Source organism: Marmota marmota, unplaced genomic scaffold (assembly GCF_001458135.2).
Source record: "Marmota marmota marmota unplaced genomic scaffold, marMar, whole genome shotgun sequence".
NCBI classification, from domain to species: Eukaryota; Metazoa; Chordata; class Mammalia; order Rodentia; family Sciuridae; genus Marmota; species Marmota marmota.
The window spans coordinates 5,682,278-5,703,340 of NW_026000057.1; the positions used below are offsets into that span (position 1 = coordinate 5,682,278).

Below are 21,063 nucleotides of genomic sequence, written 5' to 3' on the forward strand. Positions count from 1 at the left end.
AAAATCAGTAACATTTTTATACACAAATAATGACCTAACTGAAAAATGAAGAAAAATAATCCCATTTATGACAGCATCAAAAATAAAATACTTAGGGGCTGGGGATGTGGCTCAAGTGGTAGCGCACTTGCCTGGCATGTGCAAGGCACTGGGTTCAATCCTCAGCACCACATAAAAAATAAATAAATTTAAAAAGAATGTTTAAAAAAAAACATTGAAAATAAATAAATAAATAAAATACTTAGAGGTAAATTAACGAGGGATCTAGAAAAATGTCTTACACTGATGAAACAAACTGAAGATGCAAACCAATGGAAAGATACCCTGTATAATGCCATTCCTATCAAAATCCCAATAGCCTTCTTTAAAGAAAAAAAAAAGACCCCAAAGAGCCAAAACAATTCCAAGTAAGAAAAAGTTGGAGGCATTACATTTCCTGACTTAAAATTGCTACAAGCCAAGTGCAGAGAGAGGCTCATGACTATAGTCTCAGCTGAACTCAGATGCTAAGGCAGGAGGATCACCTGAGCCCAGGAGTTCAAGACCAGCCTAGGCAGCAACATGAAAACCAATCTGAAAATTTATATATATATACATTATAAAGCTATAACATATATATATATATATATATATGTTATAGCTTATATATATATATATATATTTGTTACAATAAATATGTGTTTATTATAAAGCTATAATAAAACAGTATGGGACTGGCATAAAAATGGACTCACAAATGAGTGAAACAGAATACAGAGACCATAAATAATTTTTGACAAGGGCATCAAGTTGACACAATGGAAAAAGGACAGTCAATAAATTATGCTGAGAAAACTGAATTTCCACATACAAAAGGATGAAATAGGAACCTTTCCTATACCAGACACAAAAATCAAAATGTATAGGAAATCTAAATGTAAAATTAGTATAAAACTCCTGAAAGAACAAAGATGATAGCTCAATGACTTTGAATATCATACGGAATGATTAGGTGCCAAAAGCAAAAATAAGTAAATAGAACAACAGACCCTTCAATTCACATATTCCACATCTACAGATCTATATTGAACATGTATTTGCCATTATTCCCTGAACAAAATGGTGTAACAATTAACTAGTATTTTCAGTATATACAGTATTTATGTGTAAGAACTAAATAATACTTCACTGTATTAGGATTATAACTAGAGATGATTTAAAATTTAAGGAAGGATATATGCAGGTAATATACAAATACTATACCATTTGACATAAGGGGACTTGAGTATTCGCATATTCCTATTTGCGGGGGTGGTCCTGGAACCTTCCCCTACTGAGGGACAACAACTGTACATCAAGATAAAAAAAATGCATAGCAAAGGAAATAAAATATGGCAACCTACAGACTGGGAAAAAATATTTGCAAAGAATACATCCAATAGGGGTTAACATCTAAAATGTCAACTCAATGGTAGAAAAACCTTATCAAAAATGGGCAAAAGGTCTAAATAGACATGTCTACAAAGACGACATGAAAATAGGCAGCATGTATGTGAGAAGGTTCTCCATATAATTAAGGAAATGCAATTTAAAACTACTGAGATACCAACACTCACCTGTTACTTATTAGGATGGCTGTTCTCAAAAGGTCAAAAGATACCATGCTGACAAGGTTATGGAGAACAGGGAGTTGTACACTGTTGGTGGGAATCAATATAGCCGTATAGCCATTATGGAAAACAGTATGGAAGTTGCTAAAGAAATTTAAAATAAAACCACTATGTGACCCAGCAATCCCTCTTCTAGGCATACACCTAAAGAAAATAAAATCACCATCATAAAGATACCTGCAATTCCATGTTCATCAATCACAGCAGTATTCACAATAGCCAAGTGATGGAAACAACCTAACTGCCTGTGAACCATGAATAGATAAAGAAACTAGTAGAATTATATATGAGTTCTATTCAGCCCTTGAGAAGAATAAGATCTTGCCATTTGAAAATTCAAATATACAGGGACTGGGGTTGTGGCTCAGTGGTAGAGCACTTGCCTCCCATGTGTGAGGCTCTGGGTTCAATTCTCAGCACCACATATAAATAAATAAAGGTCCACTGACAACTGAAAAAAAAATTAAAGAGAAAAAAAAAGAAAATTCAAATATACAGAGATACAGAATCAAACAATGGAAGGCACAGAACAGATATATAGAATGAATAAGTCTAGTGATCTAATGTACAACATGAGGACAGCAGGTAATAAATCCCGAAGTATGAGGTCTTAGCTGCTCTTGCTACAAAAATAAAACAAAAACTAGGTAACTGAAAACAATGTATGTTAATTTACTTCACTGTAACTCTTTATTATCTGTGTCCTAAAATCTGTTGTGTATCTTAAATACAAAAAATAAAATTTAACTTTTTTTTAAAATTTAACTTAAAAAAAGATGGGTGGTATAACAATGATAGTTTTTTTTTTCTTAACAAAGAATCATCTTTGTGCCTTTCTTATAAAGAACATAGCACGTAAAAGGCATGATAATAATCTCCCAATTTCAAAGGCGCTAAGAATGGGAAGAATTATATTTCTTTTGAGCATCCAAATCAAAGTGCCTTTGGGTTCAACCCCAGTACCACCCACACAAAAAGAAATCCATACAGAGTCAAGTAAAACTAAAGTACCTAAAAATTTAAAAACTAATGATTTGTTCTTTTCCTGAAAGCAAGTCTGCAATAATATTTCTAAAATAATGCTATTTCTATGATCTTTTAAATGTACTTTATTAATGTTATTTTTTAAATTACAAGGAATTAAATTTTATGTACCCATTTTATGATTACAATCCCACTAATTCAGACAAGAACTTTGCAGTTGACGCTCTAACAGTTTTCACTAGAAAACCGCTCCTCATTGTTTCACTGTGATGCTGACATTGCTTTTGTGGTGCTCAACACTAAGAACAAGTTCCTCTCCCATTTCAACCTGGATGGGAGTATCTAACACAACTGCGGCCTGTTTCCAGTGGGAGGCTTCACTTGAAGTATCCAACCGAATCTCTTCATCAAGGTACATATGGTACCAAAACGGAATAGCAGTCACTTGTCCAGATTTACAAATGTGTACCTTTGGGAATTAAGAAATTAAGAAAACTTCATTAGGATAAATGAAGTAGACTTTAATTAGTAAATCCTCTTTCTCTTTAAAATACATTTCTAAAATATATTTAACCACCCAATTCAAATTAATATTAACCTGTTTTATTCACTAATACTCAAATCCATTTCTGTATATTGTTTAGAAAAGAAGCAAGATTTAAATCTTCAAAGTGGCTAAAGATATGTATATACAGTATTATCTAAGCTAATTATTTGGACCATAACAAGAGTTTATCATTTTGTGTGTTGTCCTTACCTTCACTTCTCTGTTGGAGGTGTTCAAATATGGAGTCATTAAATCTAGTCTTAAGAGTTCCACTGGCTTGCTTAAAGGTATACAGGGCAATGAAGACAGGTCCAAAAATACACGGATAGGCACCTATAGAAAATGTAAAGTTTTCACTTTTACTCATTCTTTTTATGGTCTGGGCTCACCAAGTGTTTGATCTGTACTGGCTCAGTGTGACAGATGATGCTTTTTACATCTATTACCTCATTTCTTTTAGCATCCTAAGTCACAAGGACTTTCACTATTCCAGTTTTTTAGGAAAAATGAACCAAAGTTTAATCAGGTTAAATACCTGGCTAAGGCTTCAGTTACCTGTACATTTCTCACTTTCATGAACGCAAATTCAACATACTTGAGTCAAACAGATCCAAAAAATTGTAAACCTCAAGTTTGTTTACGAACTAAAGAAGCAAAATAGTACAACACTGAGTAGTAAGTTGTTTGACAAAAAAAAAAGTTGTTTGACAAAAATATGCCAAATTCAACCAAATAGATTTCATTTGGAAAAGTATGTTTACTCCTAAAAGGCAGTGGTTCTCAACTTTGGCAGCAAACTGAAGTCACCTGGGGACCTTTTACATAGGTTTGATTGCTAAGGCCACAATCCACACCAACACCAATCAAAAGTAGGGACCCAGGTTTCAATTCTGAAAGTACTCTGATGTTCCAAATGTACAAAGTGAAAATCACTGCTATTATTTTAATCAATGTGAGTTGCAATGGAATCTTCCTATTAATAATTTTTAATCTCTTCCTCATTTGAAACATAAAGGAAACTCCTGCTTTCCTTTCTATAAAAGTCCTTCATGGTGAAACAGACCACAGATACATCAACCTCTCCCTGGGCATCCTTGAAACCATCCAACCTTTCTTCTCCATAAAAATTCACAGTGACCTCCCATCTCATTTCCAGGATTCTTCATTATGCTTTTCATTCATGTTTCCATCCATCAATGAAAAAGCCCTAGATTTCCACATCACCTCGCATTGCCTAGACACTAACCCCTCATGGCTGTACCCATACCACACAGTATGATCCACTTTTGTTTCTCAATTTAACCTACTGGCCGCTCCTGCCTGTCATCTTTGTCAATTCCTTCTAGAAATATCCAACCGAATACCAATCAAGAGCTAGAAACCCAATCAAGAGCTCAGTTCTCAATCCTCTTTTTCTACCCCCACCCAAGGAGATTTCATCTGTCTATATCACCTATACACTGATTCCATATCATCTGTACTACTGACTGCCAAATTTACATCTTCAGTCTAGAGCTTTCTTTGAACTCTTATCAAACTGCTCAAAAGGCCCCTTCCAAAAATGTGGAACCATCCTCCTACTTCCCCCAGTAAATGCTACCTACTATTCCAAGTGCTTTAACCTGAAAAGACACAACAACACTCTATTACTACCACTTCAGGCTAAGCCCTACCACCTCTCCTAAATTTCTACAATAATCTGAGGCCTCTGCCAAACCTCCCAAGTATTCTACTCCTAACATCAGGTTCTGCCTCTGCTCAATGGCCCCCAGTTGTTCCCTTCCCCTTTCAGAGTAAAGGCCAAAGTCCTTACAATGGCCAAGAGGCTCTACAGGATCTGGCCTCATATTTCTCTGGGTTTTCTCTCAACTCTCTGAATATTTCAATCATGCCTCAGGCCATTTAATTTGCTGATTCTTTGACTCCAAACTGTTTGAATATCACTTACCCATGAGTCTTTCCTTAGATGTAACCTAGGTAAAATAGTATATTTCCAACATCCCCATTTATTTCCCTTAACCTGCTAGCATGTCTCACCATCTATCACACACTTTTATTTATTATCTTATCTCTTCCAATTTCAGTGCTAGCTCCATGAGTGTAGCAACTTAAGTTTCATAGCCATATTCTCAAATTCTAAAATAGTGCATGTGGTAGACATTTCATTAAATAGTTGCTGAATGAACAGAGTTCTTTATTGTATTTTTTAACAACCTCTCATTTTGTTTCACTGATTCACTCAATTGCCTAAGAGATAATCATATTAGAAGAGAGGCAATATTAATACCTAAGCAAATAATACATAAGCTATAGCATGTAAAACTACCAGGAAAGATTATGGAGCCTCTTCAGATGAGTGGTCATCTACTGAAGAAGTGAGACCACAGTATTATAGGCCAGCCACAGGCATACTGGTATAAAGAACACAGTGTTGTTTCTCCAGTCAGAATGGCAGCTATTAAGAAAACAAACAACAATAAGTGTTGGCAAGTAGGGGAAAAGGCACTCATACATTGCTGGTGGGACTGCAAAATGGTGCAGCCAATATGAAAAGCAATATGGAGATTCCTTGGAAAACTGGGAATGGAACCACCTTTGGACCCAGCTATCCCACTCCTTGGTCTTAAAAACAAGAACTTAAAAACAGCATACTACAGGGACACAGCCACATCAATGTTTATTGCAGCACAATTCATAATAGCTGAACTGAGGAACCAACCTAGATGCCTGTCAGTAGATGAATGGATAAAGAAAAATGTGGTATTTATACATAATGGAATATTACTCAGCAATAAAAGAGAATAAAATCATGACTTTTGCAGGTAAATAGATGGAGTTGGAGAATATAATGCTAACTGAAGTCAGCCAATCCAAAAAAACCAAATGCCAAATGTTTTCTCTGATATAAGGAGGCTGATTCATAGTGGGGTTGGGAGGGGAAGCAAGTGAAGATTAGACTAACTCTAGACAGGGCAAAGGGGAAGAAGGGAAGGAAGGGGGCAAGGGATGTAAAAAAGATGGTAGAATGAGATGGACGTCATTACCCTGAGTACATGTACAAAGACACAAATGGTGTGAATATACTTTGTATACAACCAGAGATATGAAAAGTTGTGCTATATGTGTATAATATGAATTGTAATGCATTCTCGTGTCATTCATAACAAATTAGAATAAAATTTATTTTTAAAAAACACAGTGTTAGATTCAACCAATGTAGGGTCTTCCAAGGCCAGCAGAAATAATGAGAAATTTATGTTTCCACAAAAAGGTATATGAAAAACAGACCATGGGATATAAGCTCTTAAGAAAGGAAGGATACGAGATAGGAAATATAGTAAAAAGATGGCAGATGAACACGTATAATCCCAGAAATCCAAGAAAGTGAGGCAAGAAAATCACAAGTTCAAGGCCAGCCTCTGCTATTTAGTGAGACCCTGTCTCAAAATTTAAAAGGTTTTTTAAAAGAGCTGGAAAGGGCTGGGGCTGTAGCTCAGTAGCAGAGTGCTTGCCTAGCATGTGTGAGGCACTGGTTTGATCCTCAGCACCACATAAAAATAAACAAATAAATAAAGGTATTCTGTCCATCTACAATTACAAGAAAAATTTAAAAAAAAAAAAGAGCTGGGGATATGGCTCAATGGTAGAACACCCTTGGTGGTGGGACACACACACACACACACACACAGCAGAATCAATATATGTAAATTCTGGTAGAATCAAAGAATTGTTTATGTCAGGATTAAGGGGAAATATGATAGAAAGAAGATGGCATTTTGGAGCATCCAAGAAATAATCTGTATCTTCTGCTAAGTGTATTCTCTTTATTAAAACCTCCAAAATACTGAGATTGAACTAACTATAAAATTTTAATTATCCAGCCTTGAATAAAGCAGTTCCTTCATTAATTTAAATTTACCAAGAGATACTGCTCTTGGACAATCTAACTGTAAACACTTAAATACTTACTATCCTTGGCCTTTAGAAACAAGTTTTAGATATCTTCTTTTAACTCTGTACTCAACATCCTACCTTCCAACATTCTGCTTTGGCCTATCACATCCCACCTATTCCCCTGTCTCTAACCAGAAACCTGTTCCAGAGATGTTCCCTCCATACCCACTATTTTTAACTCACAAATCTGTGCTTTTCTGATAGTGCCTATGTCAGTTTAATCCTCATTTCTAAATCTTGGTTCCTCATCTCCTGGCTTGCCTTGCTCCAACTTCCTAGACTCCTAAATTCCTGTTCCCTGTGGCTGAACTTGACCCTGGACATTAGCTGCTCACACCTATCTGCTGCCAACTTGAGGTCTCAATGTAAGGTTCAAGTTTAGAATATAGATCTTCTGGAGACTTCTTTCTTGACAAGGAGTACCATTTTTTACAAGACCAAAACCTAGCACAAACTGTATTCATGGCAATATACCTTGGTTATTTTCTAACTCCTAGGTTGATTTTTACACATAATAAATCCCTGTGCTCTAAGAAACTGATTACATTCTAATGTAGCTAAACACAATGACTCAATAAAACCTCAATGAGAAATAAGGTAGATTATAGTGACATGAGTAAATCTTCTTTTCTAGATACTTACCTGAAACTGGTTAATAAAAGGTGCTATATTTAACCCAAGGGTGCGTTCTAGTCCTTGAACAGCATTCTCTTCTACCAGTGTTTGTGATTCCACCAGCAGCCCAAACATTAGCACATACTGAGGAAAGATCTTGCCTCCAGACTGTAGTAAACACCTAAAAGATAACATGTGTTTTTTAAAGTTTTTTGATTTCCTACATTTTATGAATATCAAATAACTAAGAATCATGAGTTACTAAGCCACACATTATGTATAGTCTAATGAACTTTGTGTTATTATCAGCTGGTAGTTCAGAATGGTAAAGCACTGGAAATAATTTCCCAACAAGTCAAACTTAAGGTAACCACTGACCTATGAAACAAAAATAACCAGTTGGCTGGATGATGGACACAAGTCCTCAGATGCAGGCAAGGGTCATCCATGGATATGAAAATTACAGGTTAAACATTTCTATCCTAAAATCCAAAATTTGAAACACTCGAAAATCAAAAACTTTTAGAATGCTACTTATAGGTATAAAATTCTACACCTGTGTATAAGGTGTGCATAAAACATAAATGAATTTCATGTGTAGACCTGGGCTCCATCCCTAAGCTATCTCATTAGGTTTATATGAATACTCAAAAATTCAAAAAAAAAAAAATCAAACATTTCTGGTCCTAAGCATTTCAGGTAAGAGGTACTCATAATAATACCCCCACAAATGACCTGTTCATTACAAAGAGGGAAACTGTGGACAAAATGGTGATGCACCTTAAACCAAATGATCTGAGTTAACCTTAACAACCATGGGATAAAGCAGCACTATGTGCTTCCAAGTGTGACAAAACTTCTGTGGTAATCATTCCTCTCTAAAAATGGGTAATCTGGATCTAACCATAGGAAAATATGAAGAACAGTCTATAAAATAAATGGCTTAAATTCTTCAAAACTGTTAATGTCATGAAGACTGAGGAATTTTCAGAAAAAAAGAGACTAAGGAAACATAAAAACTATCAGAATAAAGAAGATTAAGGAGACATGAACACTAAACATAAAATGTGACCCTGGATTGAATTCTGAGACCAGGAATTTAAAAAGTTATGAAGAACACTGTGACAAATAGTAAACTGGAGTAAGATTTTTAAGTGAGCTGGGTACAGTGGTACATACCTGTAATCCCAGCAACTTAGAAGGCTGAGGCAATTCAAGGACTCTCTGGGCAATTTACTGAGACCCTCAGCAACTTAGTGAGGCCCTGTCTCAAAATAAAAAAGGCTGGGGATGTAGCTCAGTGGTAAAGTACCACTGAATTCAATCCCCAGTACGAGAAAAAAAAAAAAAATGTAGGCTTGATAATAATATAAAGCCCATGTAAATTTTCTGATTTTTGTTCACTACATACTGCATAGATGAATAACTTGTTCTTAAGACACATACTCCAAAGAAGTAGGGGTTCCCTGATACTCAGAACTTACTGTAAATGGTTCATGAAGAGAATCATAAAGCAGATGTGACAAAGCATTAATCATATCTGTGAATCCAGACTTGTGAATCTGGGTGTAAAGTAGAGGTTGTGTTCTTTGTCCATGCCACCCACCCACCGCTTTTTTTTTTTTGGATTGAACCTAGCTAGGGCACTCACTCTTTGGTTTCAATAATTTGCTAAAATGGTTCACAGAATTGAGAAAAAACATCTTACTTACATATACTGTTTTATTACAAAGAATACAATTCAGAAACAGCCAAACAGAAGGCATACATAGGGCAAAGGTAATACTGTAGTCTAGAATTACATACAATTCACCATCACTTCTCAAACTAATTCCCTGCTTCCTCAAAATAAAAATTTAAAATTTAATATGTTAATGTAAGTAAAATTTCCTAAATTTTGTGAGCTCTTCTAGCAAATTAATCAAACCTGAAGAGGAGATTTACAAATTGATAAATTTATAGCCAGTTGGTAGAATAGGTAACAACCTACTGTATGCAACTGGCACCTGAAGTTGGAGGCAGTCCTGCAGAACTGAGTACTCAACCTGGGGGATCTGATGCCATCTCCAGGTAGGTAGAAATAAATTTGAGGACACCCTGCTGGTGTACACTTAAGAACTTCTTGGTATGCGATGAGAAATCCCTGCACATCTGATGTCAGAACTATTATACTGAGTGGTTAGTGAGTAAAAGGAAAATAGGGTGTTTTTTTGTTTGTTTGTTTTTTTAATATGGAGGTATGGGAGAGGAGTATAGAGCTTTGCACACAAGCTATCCTCTAGCACCTCAATGTGTTCACCAACTTGGAAAGTCTGAACCTATCTGTTCTAAAGCAGGAGGGGGGCGGTGGTTGTTTGTTTGTAATGGAAATACCATTATACAGGCATAATTAATTCACTGGTCCCTGGTGATACATTATTCAATTCCCAGCCCCACTCCCTTCTCCAGGACTGAAATTTCCAACCTTCTAATCACATGGTTCCTCTGGCAACCAGCTCCCCCCCACCCCCTCCCCGCCTCCCAAAGCTGTTTAGAGGCTCACCTAGAGATATCTCATTAGAATGAACTCAGATATGGTTGGATTTTAAAAAAGGCACTCATTTTACCCTATCACCCATAAAATTCTAAGGTTTTAGAAGTTCTTCTATAGGAACTAGAGAACACCAATGTATATTTCTTATTATAACATCACAATATCCTAGGCAGTAACAAGAAATAATAGGCTGAAGAAAATGTCAACAATCATTTACCAAATCCTAAAAGTGAGAAAAGTTTGAACCACAAACTAGGAACCATGCCAAAGATACAAAAAGCAGTTCATAAAAATTACTTTAAAAGATGACATTCACATTACTTTAAAACATCCTAAAACTATTTTTTAACCTCAATGTTACTATCATGAACAGGAATGTTAAGTTATGTTCAGATAAAATACCACTGGACTTGAAACTGCTTATCTTTACCATAATGAGTATTTTGTCACACCTCTACTCCTTAATCCAACCCTTTAATTAAGTAATACTTCAGAACCATCTGTGTCTTCAACGATAAAAAATATGTTCCACTTTAAAAGTCTAACCATAAATGGTGAAAATACTGAAGTTTCAATGTTTCTTTGTACTCCAACCCTCCAAAATTTGAAATGTTAGATAAAAGCTTACCAAGCTTTCTTCTGTATTTTAATCTATATGAGTGAACAAGAGTCTAAGAATGAACATTTTAAACTAACGGCAAATATAGTCTTAAACGCATAAGCTTCTAAGTGACTCATTTCTTCTTGTCCTATTATTGTAGTCCAGTGAGAGAGATGCCCTTTATCATTCAGCCCATATCATTCTAATTTCATCCTTGATGTGTCATGAGTCCCCCTTACCCCAACACATACACAGAGGCTCAAGGCAGTAATAGCAAGGCCTGGGTGAGAGTATCTGCATGCTTCCGGCCCCATGCTCAAAATAATTCTACACATTCAGAAGTACCTATAAAGGAGACTGGGCTGCTACTTAGGCTGAAGCATTACTCAGAAGGTATTTGAGAAAGGGGATTGGGGAGAATCTTGGTTTAAACAAGGATTAAGGCTGCTACCAGCATTTAAGGCCCAGAGATGCCAAAGCTGAAGACACACCCACATGAGAACTGTCTCAACCAAAATGCCATTATTAATAACACCACTCTTCCCTCCTTATTGAGAAACACTGGGAAGGGGAGTTGCAGATAGCCTTCATGTAAGTTGTTCGTTACTAGGATAAAATATCATTCAGACAAAACAGACCCCCTAACAAATTGCTTTATCACCAAAACTGCTTTTTAAAAAATCATTTACAGGTTCCATTAAAATAAAATACCACTGCCTGAAAGCTTTTTCACTAGGATTAGGTAAAAGAAAAGAGTGCACATTTTTGGTAACTGCTACTCAACAAAGTACTGGAGTCTTAGCCAAGGATAAAAAATTTAAAAAAAAAAAAAAAAAAAAAAAGACATTCAAATAGTAAAAGTGTCTCTGATTGTAGGCTTACATGTGGAAAACACTAAAGATTCTACCCCAACCCCCTCACAAAAAACAGAATAAACTAGTTTAGCAAAATCACAGGATAGAAAAAATATACAAATCATTTATGTTTCGATAAACTATCAATGAACAGTCTGAAAAGAAAATTTAAAAAAAAAAAATCTATTCACAATAGCATCTAAATACTTAGGAAAAATACAAAGGAAATAAAAGATTTGTACATTGAAGCCAGGCATGGTGGCACAAAACTGTAATCCCCAAAACTGAGAAGTCTGAGTCAGGAAAATCTAAAGTTCAAGGCCAGCTTTAGCAACTTCTGAGAGGCACTCAGAAGTTTAGTGGGACCCTTTCTCAAAATAAAAAGTTAAAGAGGGCTGGGGTAAGTGGTAAGTGGGTTCAATACCCAGAACCAAAAAAAAAAAAAAAAAAGAAAAGATTTGTTCATTGAAAACCATAGGGCTTTGCTGAAAAAAATTAAAGGCATACAGAAATGTAGACATTTCATGTTCATAGATGCAAATACAATATTGTTAAAATGTCCCCACTACCCAAAGTAATGCGCACATTCAATGCAGGCCCTATCAAAATACCAACAATGTTTTCTGCAGAAACAGAAAAATTCACCCTTAATTCATATGGACTCTTAAATGACCCTGAATAGACAAAGCCATCTTGAAAAAGAATATCAAAGGCCTCACTTTCCCTGATTTCAAAACACATTACAATACAAAGCCAACAGTAACCAAAACACAGTGGTACTGGTATAAAGATAGATATACAGACCAATGGAGAAGAGAGAGCCCATAAATTAACCCAAAAATGATGGTGGGTAAACTGGAAACACAAAAAAATAAAGATGGAACTTTACCTGACAACTGTATATAAAAATTAACTTGTGCTGGAGTCGTAGCTCAGTGATGAAGAGCCTGCATAACATGTAAGACCCTGGGTTTGAACCTCAGCACCACATTAAAGAATAAGTAAATAAATAAAAGTATTGTGTCCATCTACAACTAAACAAATTTTTTTTTAAATTAGCTCACAGTGGATTAAACACCTAAATAGAAGACCTAAAACTATAAAATTCCTAAAACAAAATTTTGGGAAAAAGCTTGAGGACACTGAATCTTGGAAGGCTGAGGCAGGAGGATCACAAGTTCAAGGTCAGCCTAAGCAATTCAGGGAGAACCGGTCTCAAAAAATAATAAGGGTTGGGAATGCAGTTCAGTGGTACAGAGTGTCCCTGGGTTCAATCCCCAGTACCAACAAAACAAAAAACAAAAACACTAGACTAACAATTACCCTCTAGTTAGTAGGCTTGCTTTCCACAGTGGTATAAGTTTAGCAAATCTGAAATGATTTTATACATACTCAAGGCATGAGCAGGAGAGTGAGTATACTGATGACTCTTCACTGATGAGAAAGAGAATTACAAATATGAAAGGGGGACCACAATAAACACTATGGTAGCGGATTGAAAGTAAATGTATCAGGATGAACGCACAAGGTTTTTTTGGTTTTTTTTTAACAAATAAAATAGATACAGAAGTAAAAAATACTTATGTGTATGTGTACACATGTATGATTATGGACGTGTGGATGTGTGTAACATACATTTCCTAGCTTTAAACATTTAAGAGAGCCTACAAGCAATGACTCATCATTAGCAATGATCATACCTGTCATCAAAATCTTGATCTCAAATATCTCCACTAAAAGGAACAAGGGTTCCTTGGAAAAAGACTGACTGTAAGGCTGAGCAAAAAAAAACACAATATTAATATAAAACATTTGATTGTACCAAAAGTTAGTATATGCTTAAGCATCTTGAGAACACATCAAAAAGATACCGAAGCCAGTTTGAAGGAACTCCAACGAGCCAAATCTGGGCTACTTTGTGCATCAAAATACATACCTCTAGATACAGCTTTAAATTAGCTGGGAAGATGTCAGACATCTAAGCCCATCAAGAGAATTCCTTGATTAGACCAAAGAAGGTATCTAACACTTGGGGACTGGAACTGTCACTCACCTCATAGGAAGAAGTCATCTAGAAAATGAACCCAGTGGTGTGTCAAAACATTTCAAAGTCTACCACTTCATTAACTTACTTCAGACTAACAAGCTGATAAATACATGTGGATGTTTTTATTAAATCAACCTTATGTTTTGACATAAGTCATATACTTCTATGCAGTTCTAAGAAATAAAACAAGGAGATCCCATGTCCTTTTACCCAGTTTCTCCCAGTGGTAAAATCTTGCAAAATAGAGTACAATACCATAATCAAGATGTAGAAAATTAGAAAATGAAGATCCAGAACATTTCTATCACTAACAACAAGATCACTCTTGTTACCCTTTTAAGGAGCCTGTAAGTATATACCCTTACACTCATTTGCCTCATATACTTTTACAAATGCACCTATCTTCTTCTTAATCCCAAGCAATCTGTCCTCCATCTCTGTAATTTCAACACAATCATAAATTTGATTATATGTTCTCTGGGGACTATTTTCACTCAACATAATTCTTTGGGCTCTGACTTAAGTTTCTGCAAGTATAAATAGTCCTTAGTGGTATGTCACAATATGGGTGTACTATAGTAACCATAGATGCAAGCATACTAGTATTATTTCTGGTTTTCAAGTATTATAAATAAAGCTATCACAACTATTTGTGTACAAATAAATGAGAGTAATGGCTTATAACTCAATAGAATAGAATCCAGGAGCCCAAGTAAAAATAAATTAACATATTGGACAGAAGGGTTTAAAAAAATCAATGGAGATTAAAATCAGCAAATAAAGGTCTGATGAGGAATTGTACATTTATATGGTCTTAAAATACTAACACCCACTAATGAAGCATTAACTACAAAAGGAAAAATTTCAAAGTTTCAGTGGAAAAACCTTAACCAAGTAATCAAAGTTTACATCATTAATAACAGGAAAAATAGATTTGTGCCTTCTGATACAATGCACTGGGATCTCAAACACCATATCTATAATATCCCACCAAAAATACATAGCATCAATGTTCATAGCAGCACAATTCACAATAGCTAGACTGTGGAACCAACCCAGATGCCCTTCAATAGATAAATGGATAAAAAAAAATGTGGAATTAATACACAATGGAATATTACTCAGCACCAAAAAATAACAAAATCATGGCATTTGCAGGGAAATGGATGGCATTAGAGCAGATTATGCTGAGTGAAGCTAGCCAATCCCTAAGGAGCAAATGCCGAATGTCTTCTTTGATATAAGGGGGGCAACTCAAAACAGAGCAGGGAGGAAGAGCATGAGAAGAAGACTACCATTAAATAGGGATGAGACATGCATGGGAATGGGAGAGAGAAGGGGAATCGCACAGAAGATGGAAGGAGACCCTCATTGTTATGCAAAATTACATAAGATGGTGTGAGGAAGAAAAAAAAAAAGAGAGAAAAGTGTCATAGAGTGGGTAGAGAGAGGTGATGGGAGGGGATGGGACGGGAGGGGGGAATAGGAAGGGTAGCAGAATAGACACTAATATGGCTATATGTATAAACGTGGCTGTAAAACCAATGTGATACTGCAATCAAATGTATGATATGTCAAGATCATTGTACTGTTTTGAGCAACTAATAAAAAAAAATACATAGTATAAATCTGATCATGAAGAAGCAAATTTAAATGAAAGGCCATACTACAAAAAACTAGCCTAAATCCTTCAAAAATATCAATGTCACAGTACATAATCAAAGGTTAAGGAACTGCTCCGGATTAAACCATTATGTACCACTACTCTATTTAGAACACTCACGAAAACCCTATAGGAATTAGTGGGACACTTATAAAATTACTCGGTTTTCAGTTTTTTAGATATCTCTAGGAAACAAATTCATGACAATTGTAAAAGCTAGTGCTATTTTTTGTTTTCCACAAGATGGAAAACACAGTGTACACACATGTAACATAAGTAGCTGAGGGGGTAGGGTTGCAGAGGTACAGCAGCATTCTGTACACTACTTAAGTCACACTGCTGTAGAGTGACACTGCTATAGTGGGATCCCTCTGTATGTAAATGAAACACCCATGGAAACCACAAAGAAATACCTATGGAATGTACCCAAAATGACAGGTAAGGGAATTAAAATATTTCACTACAAATATAAATCAAAGATAATAATCTTTGTTTATTATGAAGATAATCATATAAGGACTCCTAATCACACTTAATCAAAGCTTGCCCTGATCTCTTTATAAGGATGCAAACCCCACTGAACCATGAATGATGTTAACTCCAGTCCCTGAGGTAATTAAATCATACTAATACCATTTCTGGGGGAAAATGAGGGGGTGCCTTATTCCTATGTATGGAGTTGGAACCTAAATATATCTTCTGAGAGATATAATTTAACACTCCATAATACTCTCTATTCCTATTTTTCTGAAAGTTTTTATCAATGGATACTGAATTTTATCATAATTATTCTACATCAATCTATACATTCATAGGTCTTTATTGTTTGTCAATATTTGTGTGTCTATACAGGTCGGACTTTGGTCTATCAATCTGGGGTTTCTTTCATTGTTTTATTTTGACACTGTCTTTTCTGGTTCAACTATCTTGTAATACCAGCTTCATAAAGTATACTGTGAATTGTTCCATATTCTTCTACTTCTTGGGAATGTTTGTAAAGAATTGGTATTAATTCTTCAAATGTGTGGTAAATTTTTCCAATGATATCATTGATATAAATACCTGAAGATCTTTTTAGAGATTTTCCTATTAGGAGTTTATTTTCTTTAATGGTCACTGGACCATCTAAATGTTCATGTTCTTGTGGTAGTTCAAGCTCTTCCAGAAATTGATCTAATAAATCTATAAGGTGGATAGTTTGTACAGTTTGTACTTTGGGCTAGTGTTGGGTTTATTTTGATCATCATTTTAAACTTAGGAAGTTTAAAATTATTGAGAACTTTCTTCTTAGTTAACATAAGCATTTAATGTTATAAATCTCTAAGCACTGTTTTCATTGCACCCACAAATTTTTATATGCAGTATTTTCCCTTCTGTTCAGTTTTAGATATTTTCTTAATTTTCCTTTCAAAAGTCAAAAACATATCTTAAAGAAGACAAAAAGATGATAACCTCTTACATTTACCCACATATTTGTTATTGTGTTGCTTTCTCTTTATCACTGATGCCCAGTTTTCCTTCCAGTATCGTTTTCTTTCTGTCTGAAGACCAATAATTATTTTTTAAACAAATCTGCTGGCTCTTAGCTTTTCATTATATGAAAATATATTTATTTTGCCTTCCTTCCTAAAGAATGTTTTTCTAAATATAAAATTTCAGTTTTACATGTTTTTCCTTTGGGCACTTAAAAATGTTGTATTCAAGGGGTTATGGCTCAACTGTGGAGGCCTCGTCTAGCACGTGCAAGGTCCTGGGTTCAATCCTCAGCACCACATATGAATAACTAAAGTAAAGGTATTGTATCCAACTACAACTAAAAAATAAACATTAAAAAATTTTTTAAAATTTGCTTCTTTCTGTCTCATTAAAACGTTCAATGAACTAAAAGAAGATCTAAGGAATGCATTAAGAGCTAATACAGGAGATGACAGACCACTTCAATAAAGAAATACAAATATGGAAAAGAAGCAAATCAGAATTCATGGAATCAAAACCATGAATGAATCAAATGAATCATTTAATTTCAAAACCAATGAATCAAATTTAAAATTCACTTGGAAGTATCAACAACAGATTAGAGTGTGTAGAAAATAGAACTTCAGGGCTGAGGATGTGGCTCAAGCAGTAGCGCACTCTCCTGGCATGTGCGGGGCACTGGGTTCGATCTTCAATACCACATAAAAATAAAGATATTGTGTCCACCTAAAAAAACTAAAAAATAAATATTAAAAAAATAAAAATAAAATAGTACTTCAGCCCTTACAGATAAAAGACCAGGGATTGAATACAGGGCACATGAACTGGAGTATAATAGTATTCAATAAAGGAGAAAAAAATGATGAACTCTGGGACAACATCAACAGATCAAACATGAGTGTCACCAGTATAGAAGAGATCATAGAAGATACAGTATAAAAGCATAAAGAAAACTGTCAAAGAGATATTAACAGAAAACTTTCCCCATATCAGAAATTAGATAGCTATTCAAACACAGGAATCATACAAGTCCCCAAATAGAGCAGATCAAAAAAGAAGTTCTCCCAAGACACATCATAATCAAAATGGCTAACATAGAAAATTATAAAGAATATTGAAAGCTGCAAGAGAGAAACATCAAGTCATATTTAGAGTTCACCTTTGACTTCTCGCCTCAGGCACTAAAATCAAGGAGGTCCTGAAATAAGAATATTACAAGCTCTATTAGAAAACTATTGCCAGCCAAGACTGCTAAACCCAGGAAAGATCTCTTTCAAATGGAGAAATAAAAACTTTCCATGACAACGGTAAGCTAAGAGAACCCATGACCATTAATCCAGTACTACAAAGATAAACTGCACATAGAGGAATCCAAAAACAAATCCCAAAGTGTCTAAATAAATGAATATCAATAGAAGAGCAATCAATAACAAGAAATCAAAATGGCAGGAAACCACAAATTCATAGCTATGAAAACCCTGAATATAAATGGTCTCAACTCCTCAATTAAAAGACACAGACTAGCAGAATGGGTTAAAAAAAAAAAAAAAAAGCAGGGCTGGGATTGTGGCTCAGCAGTAGAGCACTCACCTAGCATGGGCAGACCCACATAAAATAAAGGCATTATATTGTGTCCACCTACACCTAAAAAATAAATATTAAAAAAAAAAAAAACAAGATGCAATTAGATGCTATTTGCAAGAGACTCATGTCATTAGCAAAGACACAGGCTGAAAGAAAAAGGACGGAAACAAATACACCATGCAAATGGAGTCAGAAAACTTTGTCATATCTGACAAAGCAGATTTCAAGCAAAAATTAATCATGGGACAAAAAAAGGACACTACATCCTGGCAAAGGGATCAATCCAACAAGAAGATATAATGATAGTAAGTGTATTTGCCCCAAATGTCAGCACATCCAATTATATTTTTTTAAAAATGCTAAACACTATATATCTGATAAACTATATATATAAACTATAATCTGATAAACACCAATAAAATAATACTTGTAATATTGTGATTTCAACAACCCTTATCATGCAGACAGGTTCTCAAGGCATAAAATTAATAAAGATATGTCCAACCTAAATAATACTACAAATCAAATGGACCTAATAGACATGTGCAGAATATTTCACCCCAAACAACTGAATTTCCCTATTCTCAGCAACTTATGCAAACTTTTCCAAACAGATCATCTTCTAGGTCACAGTGTTTAAGTCTTAGCAAACACACATACACACCAAAAAAAACCTGATATAATCCATATATCCTATCACATCATAATGGAATGAATCTAAAAATCAACAGCAAGAAAAACCATAGAAACCACATAAACACATAAACATTGAAGAATACTCTTTTAAATAAAGAATGGATCAAAAAAGAAAAGAGAATTCAAGAAAAATTTTTTAAACAAATGAGGACATACAATATATCAAAATCTCTCAGATGGTATAAAGTAGTTCTAAGAAGAAAATTTAGAACATTGAGTACCTAAATAAAAAAATAGATTCCCAAATAAATAAGCTTATGTTCTAATTCAAAGCCTTAGTTAAGGAAGAACAAACTAATTCCAAAGTCAGTGGAAGATAGGAAATAAATAAGATCAGAGCCAAATTAATGAAATAAAGACTGAAAAAACTATTTTGAAAAGTTGTACTCTAATAAACTGGAAAATCTAGAAGATATTGGCAAATTTCTAGATATATGACCTGCCTAAATCGAACCAGGAAGATACAGAAACCCTAAACAGATCAATACAGCAATGAAAAGTCTTAGGGGAAAAAAAGGCAAGCCCAGGTGTTGAGAGCCACAGCCGAAGGGGCCCCAGCAAACTTCCAGCTGCCAGCAAACTTCCAGCTGCCGGCTGATGATTGGCTCACAGCGGCCCCAGCAACATCTAGCTGATTGGCTCCTCGGCCCCAGCAACATCTAGCTGATTGGCTCCTCTGTGGTGATGCTCATTGGGCTGTTTCCCTGCCCTTTCAGACCACGGAGCTGCTCATTGGGGGACTTTTTTGGCTCCGCCCACGTGACCCAGCCAATCGGCCTCAAGAGCAGGAGGATTGTGGGAGGTGGAGAGAAGCTTGGGTGGGAGAGAGAGGCTTGTGGAAAGCCCGTGGTGGCAGTTGAGGCTCTGAGGGTTTTTCCTGAGAGGCTGTTTTGTTTGGCGTGTGTGGTTCTAAAAATAAAGTTAGTTTCTTTTGACAAGTGGCTTCTGATTGTGCCCAGCCAGACTGCGGCACCCAGGACCAAATGGACTTTCTGCTGAGTTATCTCAGAAGTAATACCAGTCCTACTAAGTGAAATAAGCCAGACTCAGAAAATAAAGAGCCAAATATTTTTCTGATATGTAGAAGCTAGAGCAAAATAACAGAAAGAGAGCAGTAAGGGGGAGGAGGGTTTAATATCATAAAGATATAGGTAACATCAATGGAATAGGAGGAGGAGAACAAGAGGGAGAAAGAAAAGACAGGAAAAGGGAAGAAATATGAAATGAATTTAACAAAATCACATTATACACATATATGAATATATACAGTAAATTTCACCTTTATGTACATGTAGAAAGAATAAGTCAAAACTAAATAAATGAGTGAAAGGAATATCAGTAACACAGAGGAAGAGAATAATGGGAAGCAGGAGAAGAAGTAAAGGAAGAGAGAGTTTAAAATCAAATTCCTCACATGTATGATTTTTTCAAAATGTACACAACTACTGTTTGCAACTATAATGCTCTAATAAAAAAAATACATACATAAGTTATGTAGTAGTAAAGGAGTACTATGTCTCTAACCTACTCTCAAAAAAGAAAAGTAGAATAAAGAATCAAAGAAAATTATAAAATAAATAAAAGAAATGTAAATAATCTGTAAATATGTGTAAAAAGTACTCTGTACTACTCTTGCAATTTTCCTGTAAGTTTAAATTAAATCAAAACTAAAAATAAATCATTTGGGAAATATAAGACTTTCCAAGGTGACTATATCAAAAATAAGTTAAACTTCACTATGTAAGAAATTCAGAGTTGAACTATCTTCAAAGACATTTAACCCAGTATTCTCATCTAACAAAGAAATTACACAACTTAGTAAATTCAGGAACAAATCTGATACTGGATATGAACTCTTTT

The 21,063-nt window shown here is 35.1% G+C and overlaps 1 protein-coding gene across 3 annotated transcripts in view; it reads right to left on the reverse strand.

Annotated features, from left to right (window-relative positions):
- Positions 1 to 2,740: 2,740 nt before the first annotated feature.
- Positions 2,741 to 21,063, reverse strand: part of Prmt9 (protein arginine methyltransferase 9) — a 44,173-nt gene continuing 25,850 nt past the window's right edge. For all 3 annotated transcript variants that reach the window (XM_015484457.2, XM_015484458.2, XM_048813486.1), the window contains 3 exons: positions 7,777 to 7,930; positions 3,391 to 3,513; positions 2,741 to 3,102 (listed from right to left, as the gene is read on the reverse strand). In XM_015484457.2, coding sequence (XP_015339943.1) covers positions 2,887 to 3,102; positions 3,391 to 3,513; positions 7,777 to 7,930 — 493 coding nt within the window. In that variant the 3' untranslated portion in view covers positions 2,741 to 2,886. The remainder of the gene's footprint in view (positions 3,103 to 3,390; positions 3,514 to 7,776; positions 7,931 to 21,063) is intronic.